Source organism: Corvus moneduloides, chromosome 4, assembly GCF_009650955.1.
Source record: "Corvus moneduloides isolate bCorMon1 chromosome 4, bCorMon1.pri, whole genome shotgun sequence".
Taxonomy (NCBI): domain Eukaryota; kingdom Metazoa; phylum Chordata; class Aves; order Passeriformes; family Corvidae; genus Corvus; species Corvus moneduloides.
The window spans coordinates 32,204,079-32,222,099 of NC_045479.1; the positions used below are offsets into that span (position 1 = coordinate 32,204,079).

General features: G+C 37.6%; 2 protein-coding genes across 9 annotated transcripts in view; one reads left to right on the plus strand and one right to left on the minus strand.

Moving 5' to 3' along the window:
- TMTC3 (transmembrane O-mannosyltransferase targeting cadherins 3) overlaps positions 1-6,230 on the minus strand; it is a 37,451-nt gene extending 31,221 nt beyond the window's left edge. The window contains exon 1 of one of the 2 annotated variants that reach the window (XM_032107242.1): positions 6,125-6,230. The gene's annotated coding sequence lies outside the window, so the exon portion shown is untranslated. The remainder of the gene's footprint in view (positions 1-6,124) is intronic. The other variant, XM_032107243.1, reaches the window with a different exon arrangement.
- A 61-nt stretch (positions 6,231-6,291) lies between these two features.
- Positions 6,292-18,021, plus strand: part of CEP290 (centrosomal protein 290) — a 49,549-nt gene continuing 37,819 nt past the window's right edge. For 4 of the 7 annotated variants that reach the window (XM_032107234.1, XM_032107236.1, XM_032107238.1 and 1 more), the window contains exons 1-18: positions 6,292-6,545; positions 9,232-9,288; positions 9,830-9,953; positions 10,092-10,169; positions 10,510-10,579; positions 10,848-10,894; positions 11,180-11,323; positions 11,529-11,582; positions 12,088-12,108; positions 12,256-12,408; positions 12,759-12,941; positions 13,300-13,389; positions 13,465-13,587; positions 15,465-15,588; positions 16,123-16,295; positions 16,708-16,870; positions 17,500-17,600; positions 17,693-17,780. In XM_032107234.1, coding sequence (XP_031963125.1) covers positions 9,852-9,953; positions 10,092-10,169; positions 10,510-10,579; positions 10,848-10,894; positions 11,180-11,323; positions 11,529-11,582; positions 12,088-12,108; positions 12,256-12,408; positions 12,759-12,941; positions 13,300-13,389; positions 13,465-13,587; positions 15,465-15,588; positions 16,123-16,295; positions 16,708-16,870; positions 17,500-17,600; positions 17,693-17,780 — 1,714 coding nt within the window. In that variant the 5' untranslated portion in view covers positions 6,292-6,545; positions 9,232-9,288; positions 9,830-9,851. The remainder of the gene's footprint in view (positions 6,546-9,231; positions 9,289-9,829; positions 9,954-10,091; positions 10,170-10,509; positions 10,580-10,847; positions 10,895-11,179; positions 11,324-11,528; positions 11,583-12,087; positions 12,109-12,255; positions 12,409-12,758; positions 12,942-13,299; positions 13,390-13,464; positions 13,588-15,464; positions 15,589-16,122; positions 16,296-16,707; positions 16,871-17,499; positions 17,601-17,692; positions 17,781-18,021) is intronic. The other 3 variants (XM_032107237.1, XM_032107240.1, XM_032107241.1) reach the window with 1 other exon arrangement.

Genomic DNA, 18,021 nt, shown 5'->3' on the forward strand with positions numbered 1-18,021 from the left:
TTCCAACATACAAGCCTTTATTACTTTAAAGACTGTTACAAGGTAATATTGCCACACAGAACCAACTGTAAGATTTATTTAAATTCAACCTTTAAGAAAAGACATTGTAAGGTCAGTAGGGTTTTGGTGACTTGTAATCCTTTAACACTACTTCAGAAACAGCTACTGTTACCCAACTAGCAAAAAACCAAAACTGATTCTTAAGTATTGCGTCTTACCAAAATGAAAAGCTTAACCAACCTTAATTATTAGCTCTGTCAACTTTTAGTATGTTTTCACATTTCCACACATGAAAAAGTATGTCAAAACACGTACTTTACTTATCTGTTAATCCTAGGTGATTCTAATGCTTTTACAACCTTTTCTTTTTGCTCTGAATTTCTAGTATTCTTTCTACTCAGAACTTCACACTGTACACCACTATTGACTATGCTGTTCCCTGACAGAGCTCCACTTACCTACATGCCAGCTGTAGGGAAAATATTGTTTTCATTTGAATGAAAGGGAACTCTTAAGCATAAATAAATTCAGATTTTAGATAAATCCAAAGTTCATGTTTCAGTGGCTAGCTCACCATCAGAGAAACCTTTCAGAGAATTCCAGAAAATACTCACATTTAACACTGAAATTTTTTAATTCCAATTCACCTCCTCCTTTACAGGCACATTTCAATTACAGATACAATGGCTGTACTTTGGTCTTTCAAGACAAATACTTGAGTCACAGACACTCCAGGCAATCCTGAACAGTTTTACTAAATTTACTGTAAGCAACAAATACACACTACAAAATGCAGTTCCGGTTTTAGCAGCAAGTCACACAACATACTGCTTGAACTGTGCCAAACTTGGTAACCTCTAAAGCATCATACCATACTCCTCTAAAATTTTTGTTGTGTGCCAAAACACTAGGTCTTGAAAACAGAGAGGCATAATGGAAATCTGGCAAGCCCCCATATTCAAGCAATCTGCTTCCAGGCTAAGTACAAAGAAAGGAATGGGGAATGTAAGGTCACGTACAACCTGTAGATTACACAAAAACTGTAGCACAGGTACTTTACTACTTCTGAATGGCATTCTAGCCTTCTAAGGTCTTATTTTCCTGAAATGTACTCTAAAGATACACAGAGTAAAGAAAATTACTCTTTTCCACCTGGCCTGATCACAAGGTACTTTTAATGTTCTTGCTGAATTAAAGCATAAATATGGAAAAAAAAAGTTTTTGCAGTCCTTTATGTTAGTGTAACAACACAGATTTCGAGGAAGGCTCACCATCAGAACTACTACTTCCTATCTGCTACTGTAGCTGGGTCCACCCTCACACTCCAAGTTCCAAACCTGCAACAATCATCAACATGTTGAGAATGCAAAACTAAAGCAGAGGTTTATAAAAGATCATCTCTACTTAGTAAGCCAGGCAAAAAGTATGCCTGCCATTAAACTCAGTGGAAAACAGCAACTGCTTCTTGGCAACCAAAACTACTTTCATGCCAACTAATCTGTTATCAGTTTGATGTCGGAAAGTAAGAAGCCATGTAAGGAGTACATAAGACTGAGAACCTCGTAAATCACAGATGTGCAAGAGGCTGCTGAAACCTTGGTATGACTGGGCTGCTCATGTGAGTGGATATATTTCCCTTCTTACCCAACTGACATGTTGATCAACCCAAGTATGGTCTTGCAAGTGCCAGTACTTCACTTGCAGCAATGGATGTATTTGATAAACACCTGCAAAATGCTGCCTAACAACTTCTTTATTAACACAGACTTGCTGCGAGGGAGAACCACATCACTGCCTAGTCCTACACATACAAACAGACAGACCATCCTTCAAGTTACTTTTTCATCCCACCTACCTGCTACTTTCACAGCTTCTAAGACTGCCCCTCAGATACCTTAACTACCCCTTGGGCTGTATGACTGCCAGCTCATGGTCTAGTGCACGGCCACAGACAGAGCTACCATTTGACTGGATGAAAACAGGACAGACATGTACTTCACATACTTTATTACAAAGACTTCTGTTGGATGCTTTAATTTACAACAGTATCTGACCATATCATGAAGAATACACAGCTGAAAACAATAAACAACAAGATAAGCCTTGATAGTCAGAAACTGCACAGTAGTCATGACAGCCCACTGTAAAAAAAAGAATACCCAAGCTGTGCAAAACACCCTATCATTGGACTAAACTTCTCAAGCTGTTTGGCACAGAAATCTGCACTTTGCACTGCACCATTTTAACATTTGTACAGAGACATTAAGTGGAAAGGACAGAAGAGAACCAGAACTCTCAAGCCCGTTTGGCTCATAAGGCACATAGTTTTCTTCTTCCAACATCTTGAGATCCCTCTAATAGCTCATCCAGTCTTCAAGAATTACAGACAGGAGCAAAGCATAAGAAAGTCCCACAAAACTGAAAAAATACACTGACAAAAAAACAAGTAACAACCACCAAAAGCCAAAGCACTTTTAGAAAGTAAGAAAACAAAATCTTTCTCAACAATTGCTACTAAATCCATGACACTACAGATGGTTTAGCACACCACATGCTGCAAGATGCGGTAGACTGCATAAAAAAACCTCTGTTGCAAATAAAAAATGTGTAATTATGTTCTAAGAGTATCCTCAGTTGGGAAATTGGAGAGTCCAGAAGCCATTTTCTGTCCATTAGAATTTAGAAAAAATTGGCAAGTGCGTATCTTGGCAAGAATACAGCTGCAATCCCAAAACATGCAAAAGCTATTTCGCACCCCATAATTAGCTATCTGCCACCTAACATTAAAAGACCCTTGGAGGAACAAATATGTTTTTGTCCATTAGACACATCTGACTATCAAACTTTAGAAACTTAAACATACACTTAAATTTTTTTCTTCTACTGAGTAATGGTATTTTTACAGATTGAAAGGTGTTAATAACAACATGAGTTACGCCTATTTGCTAAAAAATAATCAAGCATTTCTGGAGATTTATTTACTCTAGAGACATAAACTTTACTAACCACTGAAGGTCCTGAACTTTTTAGAACATATTTACAGTTCACACAGAAAACCTCCGAAGTATCAAAGGTGGAAGAAAACAAAGAGCTGTTAAAACCACTCCTAGGGTTATTTTTATTTTTAAACAGGTGAGCAACTAGTTCATCTAAGAGCTTGTAGATGAACAGATGAATATCAGCAGAGATACATACAAACCAGTAGTACAGTCACTTAAAAGTAAGATATTAATTTATCTTCTGAGGCTCTGTTAATGTCCTAATCTATACCACCTACTTGCTAACCTTTATTTTTATTTTGAGTTAAACTGAACATTCTTTCCGCTGATTTACTACAAGTGTTTACTGACAGAGAGATCACAATTTTGTTTACGTTGTGCCTTTCCAACAAAGCCATTAACTTTATCTTCTCTTAAAAATGCCACTCCAAGATAGATCTCCAATATGAAATAACTTAAATGAACAGCTGATTTAAATGATCGGGCTTGAATCTGATCTAGAAGGCAAGAAGTATTTGGGAAGATGAAAGGAGAAATAATACAGAACATGCCTGGATTCCCCTTTCATCTTGCTGAGATCCTAAAACAGGATAAATATAAGAAGAAAAGTTTTATTGTCAAAACCACCTTCTGCAAATACTACCAGATCAAGAGGCATGGGACTACTAGGAAATACTCTTTACTACCCAGGAAGGCAACGGCCTCCAGCCTTCTCTTCATATGGTTCTGAAGGATTAACTAGAAGAGGACTGGCAGTTCTGATACAAAGTCAGAACACATGTTGCAGACCAGATGAAAGACCTCCCAAACAGAAAGAGCTTGCTGGCAACCAAGCAGCTGAACTAACGCTCCAGACATTTTAGGTTACTCTGGTATAAACAAGGATCAAAATGGAACACAATTTAAAATGGGTGAGATGAAGATACTGGTTTAGCTTCAATTGGTTCAATGCAACTGGTACAAGTCAGTTGAAACACAAACCACACAGGTCTAACTTGTACTTTATAACTTAAACCATTAACAGAATCTCACATTTCAATGTCAAACCTTTAGGGGTTTTAGGTTTGGTCGTTTTTTTGGGGTTTTTTTTTTGCGCTACATTCAAACAGTAACAAAATAATACCTGTTCTATTTAGAAACGTAAAAGATCTTTTGCTGCCTCACAGGACACTTATGCAAAAATAATGTCTCTATAATAACACTTAACACTGCTCTCAGTGTTCCAGAAATGCAACAGCAGAAACTGCATGCTTGTTTACACCAAAGAATAAACGAACAAAAGCTACATGTGAGGTATAAGCTGAAAACACAGCCTTTAGACTCTGCTACTCTGTCCTTACTTAGTATGCTGGGTCTGTATACGATTTCTTGTGGTATTTTAAATAACATTCCATTAGGTTTTTCATAGTGCAGTTTTTCTACTAGGTTTTTGCAATGGCACACTGCTATCAAAGCAGTGATTTAACATGTATGCCTAACTCTTCTATCAGAGTAGGTGAAACCAGGCACTATGGAGCTAAAATGATTTCTTGGCTCCAGAACTGTAAGTATCTATTCCCACTAAAAAGAAGATCCATTCACACAAAGTTCATCATGTGAGGTGATGCAAAACAGAAGAAAAACTAATTTACTTGGTCCAAGCCATGCTGTGTTTTAAATGTTTTCTCATTTTGTGTGGGATTGATACTTCAATTCTTTTTATTCTTTTTTAACTTTTGCAGTTTTTATGCCCACCTCAAATCCAAATACCTTTTACTTCTGCACCAATGGTCTTTACTAGCTGCACTACGCAATTACAGTCTAGGTATGGTTTCACCACCAGTAAACATAATAGTGTGTTTTCTGTTGATTCTGCAACAGAACACTCGAAAATGCTGATGCATATTAAATAGAGCACATTAGATAGCTATACTGCCATGAACAGGTTGTAAAGATGATGAAGATGATAGAAAAAAAAGCTCCTATACAGAAGCATTCTAACATCAATGGATTATTTTCTCTACCACAGGAGGATTCATTTCCTGAAGGCTTATTTTGTGGCTAAGGTGTCATTATTTTCTGTGTCACTTCCTACACCAGTAAAAGTCTCTGCTACTAAGAAATCATTGTTTTACATTTAACCATCATTATTTTTAGTAACACTATCCATTCATTAAATATGATCCAGTCTCCCTCCCTTCCCTAACTACACAGGTTGCTTTTTGCACCCAATATGGAACTATAATTAACCAACCCCTGGCTGAGATATAGAAGTCTTTGGATTTGTGTTGTGACTGGAACAAGCTGCATAACTATAAGGAGTGCAAGGCATCTTGCATCTTGTCAGTCTTCATTAAATATCAACACTGATGAAGAGATAGCAAAAAATTGAAAACAATTATTAACCCAAAAAAGGGCAAAAGTACAAAGATAAGATTATGATCACCTTTCTCTTACCATTAAAAAAACCCAAAACAAAACAAATCCACTTCAGCTCTCCATAGCTGTTGAATAAACAAATACAAAGAGATAAACGCTCCTGGAATGGTTACTAGTTTTCTATTTTTATTTGAAAAGATGTCTTCACACCCATTTAACTAAAACACAGGATCCCAAACTTTCTAAGCTGTCAGACCTCCACCAAAACTCAGACTTGCTGGCCAACAATAGACCCAAGCACCCAGTGAATCCGAGTAGTTTACAGGTGTGACTTTTCCCGTGCCCTGCACCACTCCCCAAGCTGTCTCCTGGCTCCCCACTATTCCATGCCTACCCCCAAAGCACACGCGTACCCGGGTAGTCCCGCAGCCCTCCCGCCGGCCGGGCAGGAACCAGCATGCTGCCCGCAGCCCTGGGGCGAGGCAGGCAAGGTAAGGGCAGCCTGGGCGGCGGAGCCGGCCGAGCTAGGGCGCGGTTCCGTACACCGCTCAAGCGGCGTGTTCGTGTTCAGCGATCGAGGCCGCACCGCAGCCCGGCAGGCGCGGAGGGCTCACCGACACAGCGCAGCACGGCACGGCAGCCACGGCCAGCGGACCGAAACTACCGCGGGCAGCACCTACGCCAGACTCATGCCTCCCTCCCCCCCCAACACCCCCCGGCAAGGCCCAGCCCGGGGGCGCGGCCGCAGCGCGCCGTGCCCGCCCTACCTGAGGCCGGGGCAAACACCGGGGCCGCAGCCCCGCCACCGGAGCCGCCACCCACCGCGCGCTCCGCCGCCGCCGCACACGGCGCACGCGCACCGGCCCGCTCTCCGCCCTGCAGAGGCTGTCGGGGAAAAGGTGGGCGGTGCGGCCGGCCCGGAGGCGTGCCGGGAGCTGTAGTCGCGGGGAGCCCGCCCGGTCCGGGGTGGTGCCTGGGGCGGTTGCCTCGGCGAAGTGGCGTGCCCGCGCGGCATCGCGTCCTGCCCGCCCGGCTGCCCCTCGGGATTGGGAGAGCCCGCTTGGCACCGTGGGGCTTGTCCGTGAGTGCTGTGGGAGCGCTGACTTTCCCTGCGCCCACGAGTATCCGGGTCCGCGGCAGAGTCTGATGGCGTCGCCTGGCAGCAGCCACCGTCATCCTCCGGGAACGGTGAGGCCACGGGGCGGGGGTGCTCCGGGCGAAGAGACCAAAAGCTGCCGCCGGCCGGAGCGGCCCGCGCTATCCCCCGGGAGCAGCCGGGCCGGGGGCAGTGGCGGAGCTGCTTCGCTCCTGCGGGCCGGCCGCGGTCCCGGGCAGGCGCGTCCGGGCGCAGGCGGCGGCGCAGGCTGAGCCCGGGAAAGGAGCGTCCCGCTGTGTGTGCTCTCGGCTGCTGCCTGTGCTGCGCCTCGTTGCGAAGGCGGCCACAAAATAAGGCAATTTGTTCATTCGGCAGAGCTGGAATGAAACGGGGACAAAATTGTCTCAGCAGCGTCGTGGGGGGATCCTGGGCTGCCACTCCATCACTCCCGGGGCTGGGATATGCCAAGTAGGAGAGAATGGGAACCCTGCAAAGATCCTGTCTTGGTTGGGGCTTTGTAATTAAGATCTAGTGCTTCGCAGAGCTACTCCGCGTAGATGCAATTTGAAAGTCAAAAGTAGCTTAAACTGTGTTACCCAAGGTAAACAAATACAGAGTTAGCAGAGCGCATCTCCTGCGTGACTGTGGTGCTTCTTGATACTTAGTCCCCCTCGAGTGAACATGACTCTGTGCTGCCCATTATACACACCTTGGTGGGAGAAGAATAGGTTTTCCTACAAGTGCTTGATTTCAATGTGATGGTAATGATGAGCGGGAAAGACTCCACCACTAGAATAAGTAGTAAAGTAGGCATGTTTATTCCAGCGCTGGGACGCATGGGGGATACCTCCTCCAAAGTCATGCGTGCCGACAGCTGCATTCAGCTTGGTATAGATCGGGTTATGAGTTCCATATTCATTGAGTTTCCCAGTACGTCTATACATATTCATCGCCTAGCCTCGCTTCGTATTATAATGAGCCCAAAAGTCATTTGCATCGGTGTTGCGCTTGCGCAGTGTTGTCTGGTGGTCGTGGGCAGGGGTGTCCGAGATAAGAGTCTTCCTCAGATGAAGTAAAGGGTCTTCCTCATCCTGAACGTTTCACCTTTCCTCCCTGCGCATGCTCTTTATGCCCCTGGGCTAAGTCCAAACTTCAAGACTGGTTTGAGTTAGTTTTAGGTTAAAAACAGGATCTTCGTTCAAGATTCCTTCCCTTTATCAATAGTCTCGTATCTTCTCATCCTGCTTTGGTAGGCACAATAAGTGTTGGGCAAGTGGTATGCATTGCTTTTAACAGACCACTTCTTAGTAAATCATTTAATCTCTGCTTCCCCATCCCCCCGATTCAGTAAGGTATCACCATGCGAGCTTGGCTGCCTCTGCGTGGTTTCCTGTACTCAGACCAGGGCAGTATTGTTCTGGTAGTACTTGAACATACCCTCTTCTTCTACCCAGACCTCCTTTTCTATCTGAGTTTGCTGAACTTTGCAACATGTGGCCCTTTTATGTATGCTTGATCTCCTGAGTAAGTCCAGAAAATCTTGTGGAAAGTAATATAAAATCCCCATCTATTTCACACGTTTTGTAGACCCATGATCTCAGTGTCTCACCATACGGATCATCTGTTTACTAAAACCACAGGTTTTAGTTGAGGACAATGGACGAGCAAAATGATGAAAAACTCGTCATTTAAATAAATTATCTCACAGTATGTATATACTGTGGAAAATACTCTGCATAGGTTGTGCCCCCATACCTTACTATAGCTGGTCTCCCAACAAGTTAGATTCTGCTGTTTATGTACGGATATCTCTCCTTTTGGATAAAATTTTAGGACTGATAGTTTCTTACGACATTTTGTAAGTTAAGGGAAAAAGATATATGAGAGTTGGAAGGTAGGAGAGGATTGACAGTAGTAAGGTTGTGTATTTTCTTTCAGAATAATTTTGATTGTTGAGCATTTCAGACTCCTAACTTCTACATCCCATTGTTTAAGGAAAAAATGAACATGTTTAAGAACTCTGATCCTCAGACAAGTATGTTATTGAGATCAAGTAGTATTCAGTTAACTGAATAAGTAGAAGTGCAAGTATGCTCCTTGTATTATCCTTTGTCATCTACAACAAAACAGTAAAGCAAAAATGCATATAAGGTGTCATCCTTGTGAAGTCATGGATTGAATGTAATGCATGTTTTATGTTTAGCAAACATTGAAGAAATATAGTAAATATAGGGGAGCTCTCAAGTGTTTCACATATTCAGAAAAGATGAAGAAAGGGTCGTTTTTATCCTCCCTTAAACATACAGCTGGATTTCTGAGTCTTACAGCTCTTCTTTCAGAATGCTTAGGCATATTTGTTTTGGAAAGTAATACCAGTTTCAGGCTTTTATTAAGGAAGGAGGTTTCAGTTGTTGAGTCTTTAAACTGCTGAATGAGGAACAGGATGCGTGATGGATCAGATCTCAAAATATTGTGCTCAGAATACAGCATTGTTGAAGTTATTAATTGAGATTGATTTTTTTCTATAAAATACATACCCCTGTTGTGTCATTAATTTTCTTGAATAATACTGCATTTAGTATTCTAGTTAGCTTTATTTCTTTCTTAGTTTTTCTTAACCATTTATGCTATATTCATAACTTAGGGCAATAAGTAGGTTAAAAATGTTCTGGTTTAAACTTGACAGAATTTACTTTTTGAAATATTGATCAGAAAGTCTAGAGACAGCTCCAGAGAACAGAATAATCCAAGATTTCCAATCCCTTCTGCCTTTTTCAGATACTGCATTGACTTTTAGGTGTGTGAGAAATCACGGTGGCCCACAGCAACCAGAAGGTAAGCAGTAGAAGAAAACTTTCCACCACTTTCTGATGAGATTTTTCTCAGTTTCCAGGTTGATTAATGTACTTTGTCAATTCAAGTATTCTAATCCAAAAGGAGTGATGTTTAATACAATGTTGAGAAGTTGGTGCTCACAGTATCAAACTAAAGAAGGTATTGGTCGTGTTTTAAATATTAGAAATAATGATTTTTGTGTTTGTTCATTGGCATAAAAATACCAGATTAGAAGATGGTGAAGAAAACAAGGATATTGAAGTTAAAATACAGGTTTCATGTGTGTCTTGATCTTCACGGATAGTTTTAAAAATTCATTGACTGTGTATGGTGTAATTTTTAACTTAAAGAAAAATGGTTTTATTATAGCCTGCTAGTTTGCAATAGATCAAAATGTGAACAGAATGTTATTCAGTGTTACAAATGGATACAGTTAGAATCCTATGGTGTGGTTCAGTGGCCAGCCTCCATTAAATCATTTGACCTAAAACTGATATGCACTGATAATACCTGATAACTGTTGTTTTAATCTTTGTTCCAGGAAAAAAAATTATTACTTCGATATGGCACCCATTTTAGATTGGAAGAAGCTCATGAAAATTGATCCAGATACTCTGCCTCGTCAAGAGGAACTAGCAGACAGGTTGCTGGATATCTTGTTCAAGGTGCTTGAGAAAAAGGGAACATGAGGATTTTGTTATACCTTCTTCACTAAACTGTCTCTGGTCCTTCACATACATGAAAGCTTTATTTTGTGGATTTCACTGATATTAGTGTAAAACCACTTTTGTCTCTTTCCTTAGGTTGATGGGAAAGACTTAAAAACTGAAATTCCAGAAAAACTGATACACCTTTTTAAAATTACTCAATCGCTTCTAAAGGTTTGTACTAATGCTTACTTTCTACAATTCTGCAGATGCTTTTTTTTTTTTGTTTAAATGGAAACATAGTTTTTCTTTTTTTCCCCTGTTCCTGAAAACACTGCTCACTCCTAAGGTAATTTATATGCTAAAAGTGTGCTTGCACCAGAGTACCTGCTTGTAGCTGTTGGAATTTAGTAGTGGAAAGTGAAGTGAATTGAACTAACATAGTTATATAGATGGAAAATGCAAACAAATTTCTCAAAGTAAGTATGTCTTAAACATGAGGTCTATGGACAAATCTTTTAATTTCTTTTAGTAGTAAATATTTCTTCTTTGCTTACTATGCTTCTTTTCTCAGATGAAAACTCAAGAGATAGAACTGGCACTAGAAGAAGTTGAAAAAGCTGGGGAAGAGCAAGCCAAATGTGGTAAGCAAGCTTTTTTATGCTGTTCCTATATGCTGTTCCTTTTTTGTGCTGTTCCTAACAAATTGACATTTGTTAAATGTGGATTTTAGGTTTTTGTTGTTCTTGTTTTGTGGCTTTTCTTGGATTTAGAGAACTGGACAAAATACTAACTGCTCTGAAGTTAATTGCTTCAATGAAGCCAAATATTTAAAGTCTAAGGTTTACCATTGTTGTTTTATGTGTTTTTTACCTTGTTTGGTAATTCACTGTATCTGTTCTGTTTTACCAGAAAATAATTTTAAAACAAAGCTGATGAAACTTCAGAATGAATTAGAGGTATGTTTTAAAATTTTGCTAGTGTATAGGGTGCTCTGCTGGAGTTTTTTAATTATTTCATTTTAGGCTAGTATTTAATCTTGTAAAGTGATGAACTAGCCCTACATTCTAGCAAATGCTTTTTATTGTTTTTTGAATATGCACCAGTCTTGGGTGAATAATTATTTGACTTTTTTATACTTGAAAAATCCCATTTATTTTAGTCTTAGCATCTGCTTTGGTGTTTTTAGTTCTTTCTACTTTGAATATCTACTGTATTTATAATGTTATTATTATGCTTATAAGATGGCACAAAGATCTGCTGGTGGTCGTGATACTCGTTTTTTGCGTGATGAGATCCACCAGCTGGAAAAACAATTGGAACAAAAAGAGAGACAGTTAACAGATATAGAAAAAGAATTGGAAAAGGAGAAGAAAGTGAATGAACAGGTAAGAAGGACTTGAGCTTGACATCTCTAGAAGCTGTTTTGTCAAATATTTTGAAAAGTTGAGGTTCTGAAAAAAGCCTCTGAAATTTAAAAAAAAAAAATGAAACCATTGATGGAACAGGATTGCTGTGCATTTGTTTTCTTTTTTCTGTTTCTGGAGTTCTTTGTGGTGTCAGTGATGCATATAAAGGTTTTCTATCTTGTAGCTTGCTCTTCGAGTTGAAGATGCCGAAAATGAGAACATCAGATTCAGGAGAGAGGTTAGCAAAAATTATTGCTGATTTACTGTATTTTTAATATTTGTTTATAGATGTATTATTGTCTTTCTGTATTTATAATTTTTGTTGTGATGTTTAATTTTGGAACATTTCCTGTTTAGTAGTGCAAAGTAAATATGTGGTACATCTGCTCCAATGAAACTTGGTTATTTGAGGTCAGCAATTCTTTACATTTCTATTTGCATAGTCCTACTGTGTATTAGTTTGGCCTGGATTTTGGGTTTTGAATTTTTAGTATTTTTCTTAAATATTATTGCCAAGTAGATTTGTTTAATTATTGTCCTGGGGTAAAACCTTGAGAATCATTTGTCAAAATGTCCCTCTACATGGGTGTGTGTATGTATGTATATGCATGCACAGGTATAAAGAAAGCTATTTTTTTTTGTCTCTATATTGATTAATATTTAGTCTTCCTAAAGCAAAACTTATTTCTAATATTTTTCATGCTTTGTTCTCTTGGTCTTGTTTTCTCCTTTTTAATATGAAGAAAAAGCGCATAAAGAAAAAGGTGAGGCTTCTGAGACTTTTAAAACAGACTGTAGGAATTTGGATGGGTTTTGAGTGTCTTAGCTGTTTGTGTTAGCTTGTTAGAAATGCAATGACTTTGTCTTCAACTCTTAGAAATGGATTTAAGTTTGGATTGCTTTCTGTGCAGAATGAACAATTGCATCAGGATGTAGTTGACTATCAGAGGCAATTAGATTCTCAAAAAGAAACTATTCCATTACGAAGAGGAGAGGTTTCTGATTACACATCACAGTTGTCCAAAAGAAGCTCTGAGCTTGTCCAGTATTTGGATGAAATTCAGGTAAAAATCTATTCACTCTGTTGAGTATATATTGGAGTTTTACTGACCGTAGTGTTTTTCATGACACCATGTCAATTTAGAGATAAAGTCACCTGGAGTAAGGGAATTCATAATATGGTATGGTTCTGTCATGCATATGGTCTGCATCTATGAATCTGGCAGAAGTAATGAAGTTATTAACTTAGTATTATGACATATTATGTCTTTCATTTGCTGTTTGGATTCATTGATATTGGTAACCTAGAGGTGAAATATGTTATTCTGTGCTAATTTCATGTAAAACTTTCAAGTTCTTATTCAGATATTAAGATGGGCACTTTCTAAAAGCTGTTTTTTCTTTATTTTTGCAGAATTTGACTGAAGCTAATGAGAAGTTAGAGATTCAAAACCAAGAAATGAGGAAAAATCTTGAGGAATCAGTGCAAGAAATGGAGAAGATGACTGATGAATATAGCAAAATGAAGCTAATTGTGCAGCAATCTGATATTATTATGGATGAATTAAGAAAAGAGAAAGATCGCTACAAATTTCAAGTAAGAGCTGACTCATTATTTAGTATAATTTTTTTTTAGGTTTCTACTCTGTTTTCATATTTTAGCTTAAGTTAAAACATTCTATCTATGCAGTTAAAACCACATACTTCTCTAAAGTAACACTCTTTCAAAGTGGTGTGATATTTGAATGTGGTACAGATTTTAAAATTTGACTGCAGATCACAAACTTTTTTTTTGTATAAAATGTTAGTCATGTACTGTACTCAAAAGTCATTCCCTTGCTGCTGTAATACTAATCTATTAAATGTTATGTACTCGATGTAGTGTGTTTGTACATAAATACTGGTTAAGCCCAAAACTTTTTGTAATGTGATGTTCATGCAAATGGCATGTCTAGGTTCAGGATCTTTCAGACCAACTGAAAGCAAAGAACGAGGAAGATGATCCACTCATGGCAGCTGTAAATGCAAAAGTTGAAGAATGGAAGGTATGTTTTAGTACTTTTAAAATCATTTTTAGAAATTACTTCAGGTGTTCTGATGGTATTTTATCTTCTTTTCAGAAAATCTTAGCTTCAAAAGATGATGAACTCCTAGAGTATCAGCAAATGTTGTTTAACTTGGAAGAGAAAATGAAAATGGTCCAACTTGATGTAGACAGAAACAGTATACTATCCCTTCAGCAGGTACAGTCCATGTGAGGCATTGCACACATAGAAATGACCATTCACTAAATATGCTCATGACCAAATATATATTTAGTCTTTCATAGTTTGCAAATACAAAATACTTAAGTTTGAGAATTATGAGACAGGTCGATTCATTCGACTGTAAAGTTAGCTTAATAGACAATGTACAAAGAAAACTTCTATGTAGGCATGTATGTATCTATGCATGACCTGAACTCTTGGTAGTTAGTTCTGTTACTTTCACGTTTATCTTTTCTAGCTATATATATTTCTAAGAAACACGTACTTAGTGTTTCTAAAATATAGCTTAGTTTCTGTGCACTAAATTTGTTAGTTAAGGAACAATCTTACCTAGTACTTAATTTTCTGTGTTCATTTGTCTCATCTGATTAACTCTGTGGTTCATTGTATGATAGAGCTAGCTGAATTTGTGTATCTCTCATATTCACGTAAAATTACATAGTTCTTCATGAATTTGAATGTCTCCACTTTCTTAAAAAACATAACCCCCTCCCCGTCCCCCCAAAATAATGTGGTCCATTAGGAATCCTGAAATAGTCATTATGGAAAGCATACACTCTGATTCCAGGATGATTTTCTAGAGCCTTGCTGGAAGTTTTTTAAGTAAATGTGTATTGACATTTATGTAACATTTTGCGTTCTTGTAGACTGAGCAGTATGGTGAGATATATTTACGCAGTCTTCCAGACCTAGTGACAGATAGCTTCTCAAGAGAAAAAAACACTTAAATACAAATCAGCCTTAGGTATCAGAAGAGGAAAGCAGCTGAAAGTAACTTTGATAAGCAGTTGTTTGGTTTTATCTGAATAGATGGCTGTAGAGATTGCTTTTTTGGGGGGGTGAGGGGAGGGAGGGGGCATTACTAGCATGGCATTTTGAAATGTTTTGTGGAAATAAGCTGTATTTTAAGCAGACATTTAAAAACTAAATCAAGCTACTGCTCAGGTTTTTTACTCAAAATGGACTGAGCTTTCTATCCTTCAATGTATGTTTATATTCTGAAGAGTTATATTTAAGTCTTTACAACTTTGCTAAGTTCTGTACTTTTAGATTCTGAATGTGGTTATATTTTTAAGAAAGCCTGAAAGTTGTTTTTCAGAACAGTGGTATAGAGTAAGAACCTTGAGATTTTTATGTTTTTATTATTACGTTTTATTATTATTTTACATTTTATTAGTATTATTCATGCTTGTAACTTTTTTAAAGCCTTTTTTATCTTTTACCACGTGTTTATTCATCGCAGAAAAAGTGACGTTAAGCTTTCTATGTTGTCTCTAAAGTTCATGTGCAAGTACAGAAGTAGCATAGTATAAATAGAAGTCACTTCCACAGTCTGCGTGTACTTCGGAATGTATGTGGATGCAAAACAAGATGTGATACCAATTTTTAAAAGTTAGATGGGTTGCTGAAAGGCTGTCTGCAATTCAGGTGTCATGTAGGATGGATTGTTAGTCCTTGCAATCTTGAACTTGTATTTCTCAGTTCCCAGTGGCAATTGTTTATGAGGAAGCTGCAAGAAACCTGTATCATCTGGAACTTTTCATCTAACATTGGCAAACTCTGAGAGTACTGTTACCATTTAAAATCATTATACTAAAATTCTGCTTTTTTTTCTGTTTGAGTGCTTTATTTTTAAAATCTTATTTTTCCCACTTTGCATTTATATACCAAACTTCTAGATAATACCTGAACTCTCCGTTGTAAGTATAGTATATTTGATGTTCTGTAAATTGTTTTGTATTAGCTACGTGTAATTTCTTCATTTACCATGTGGTGTTCTGTATTGGTAGTTTGCCTGTCAGTAAAGAAGGATCCTTTAATGGAATTTCTTTTTTTTTTTTTTGTAAGTGTAGGGTGTGCAAGAGCGAGATGCTCAGATAAGATTGCTTACTGAGCAAGTTGAACAGTATACCAAAGAAATGGAGAAAAATGCATTCGTTATTGAGAAATTAAAAGATGATCTCCAAAAAGATAAAGGTAACATGACTATTTTATATTCATGTCAAAATTAGGAAAATCAGAAACCACAAATTTACTGTGCATTCTTTATTTTTTAGAAATACAGGAAAAAATAATTGCAGTATTTGAGTAATTTTAGTCTCTAATCTATTTTCTTCATTTTCTTTTATTAAACATTCATGAAGAGTTTACATTTATCCAGATTACCTCAGTGGGTTTTATGGGTAATAAAATTATACCTGTTCTGTAAAAGTTAGAGCATAACATACCAGGTCTCAGCTCCATCAAGAATTGAAAAGGAGTAGTAGCACGCAATTCCAAATAAATTCTGATTTCCCTTCTGTGCCCTCACTTATGATAAATACTGTTTGAAGGAACTGTTGTGGGAAAGAAAACCCGACCTCTTATATGTAGTGTCTTTAATTTCCCAATTAAAAAGAGCAGGAAATGAATATGTCCTTTTTAATGTTTTCTGAAGTGTTTCTGTCTTGATTAATGGCAGATAGCAAGAATTCCTAGTTGAATTGTAAACACCAAGGTTTTTATTTCCAGGTCACTCCTCTCTTGCTCCACGGAATCAAATTGGGGATATGCAAGAAAAGTTAAAAATGCTGGAAGAGAGAACTTTGGAGGCTGAAAAATCAGCAGAATTGGCAGAAGCACATGCTAGAGAAAAGGACAAAGAACTTGTTGAGACTTTGAAAAGAATGAGAGACTATGAACTGGTAAACAGCTTTTCAGAGTGCAGAGGGTATTCATCATATTTTTAAGAGAGCATTTTGTCCTTCCATATTTATTTAATTGTTCTAATTAAAAATTAAATAAATGACTTTGATGGTATTCCCCTTTCTCTTCCCTCCCCTTTTGAACAGTAATTGAACACTCAAGATATGATTCTTCAAAGGATCATGTAGTTGGAGGACTCACTTTTGAAATATGCAGACTCCTCTGTATTCAAGGACAGATTTATAGGATCTGCTTTTTGTTGAGTAACTTTTTTCACTAAGCATAGTGCAGAAAAGTGATAGAGGCTGAAAAACGTTTTTCTTGTCTGTGTAATGATGCAAGAAAGATTCATAATCTAGTAAGTCTTCTATTGGTTGTTTTGTTCTTACTTCCCATGTGGGGTTTTTACAGGGAATATATGGTTTGGAAGAAGCTGTTGCTGAAATCAAAGATTTAAGAAAGCAAGTCAAAATACGAGAACATGAGATCGAGACGTTAATTAAGGAAGTCAATAAACTTGAACTTAAAATAAATGACTTTCTTGATGAAAATGAAGAACTCAGAGAACGCTTAGGTATGCTGTATCCAGTACATGTTCAATTATTTGTTGGGTAAAAATTGAAATAGGATTTTATTATGGAAATTTTTTATAATACCAAGTCACTGGAAATAATTTGTTATATTCTGCTAATATTTCCAAGTAGTTTTAATTAGTTTGGAAAACTGCATGAATGAACTTGGCTTACAGATTCCTTTGACTGAAGAAAGTAGGAGAATAGGTTCTGTACTCTTTTTCGGTTTTGATTCCTCTTTGACCACACACTGCATAATAAAATTCCTAATATGGTATTTGGAAACCACAGCATCCTGAAGTTATAATGCTAGATGAAAAACACAGAGAAGACTTCAGCAGGCTTATTTTTAAATAGAAGAATTTAAATGTAAATAAGGCCACTTTATTGCACTTTGGGTTTTGAGTAACTGAGGTAAAATTAAGCATTCTTCTTGTCTTAATACATGGAGTGTAAGATGTGTGTATATGTTATATAGATAGTTATATATTTTTATAAATAGTTGAAATATATTCAACTATCAACAAACTATTTTTTTAACTCTGTCTAGTTATGTTCTTACATAAATTACCTGCATTAACTAACGTTAATGTTCCTCCTTAATGAGTAACTGTGATATATTTTGTTTTAGGTCTTGAGCCAAAGACAATGATTGATTTAAATGAATTCAGAAACAGCAAAGCACTGAAGCAGCAGCAATATAGAGCTGAAAACCAGATCCTTTTGCAAGAGGTGAGTGATAAATGCTATTTTTGTGTAAGAGCTATATAATAAAAATATATTGAAACAAAATGGAATACTGATCTGTGAATAATAATATGCAGATTGAAAGACTGGAAGAGGAAAGGATTGAACTGAAAAAACACATTCGTAAGTTGGTTCAGGAGAAAGGAAGAAGAGTTGCGACAACAGGTAGGATGTTTTTATTCTAAACTGTCCTTTCAAAAACATTCTGTTTATACTTATAAACAGAACTTATTCTGTTTATACTTAAGTATAAATATTGTGTTTGTACTTAGTGTAGCTATGTTATATTTACTCATTTATTTAAATTAAAAGGCTAAGTAGATTGCATTGAATCTGTAGGAAGAGGTGAGTGGTTTTGGATTTCCTAGTCTTACAGCCCAGTATCTTTCTGAGTTGTGATGACTTG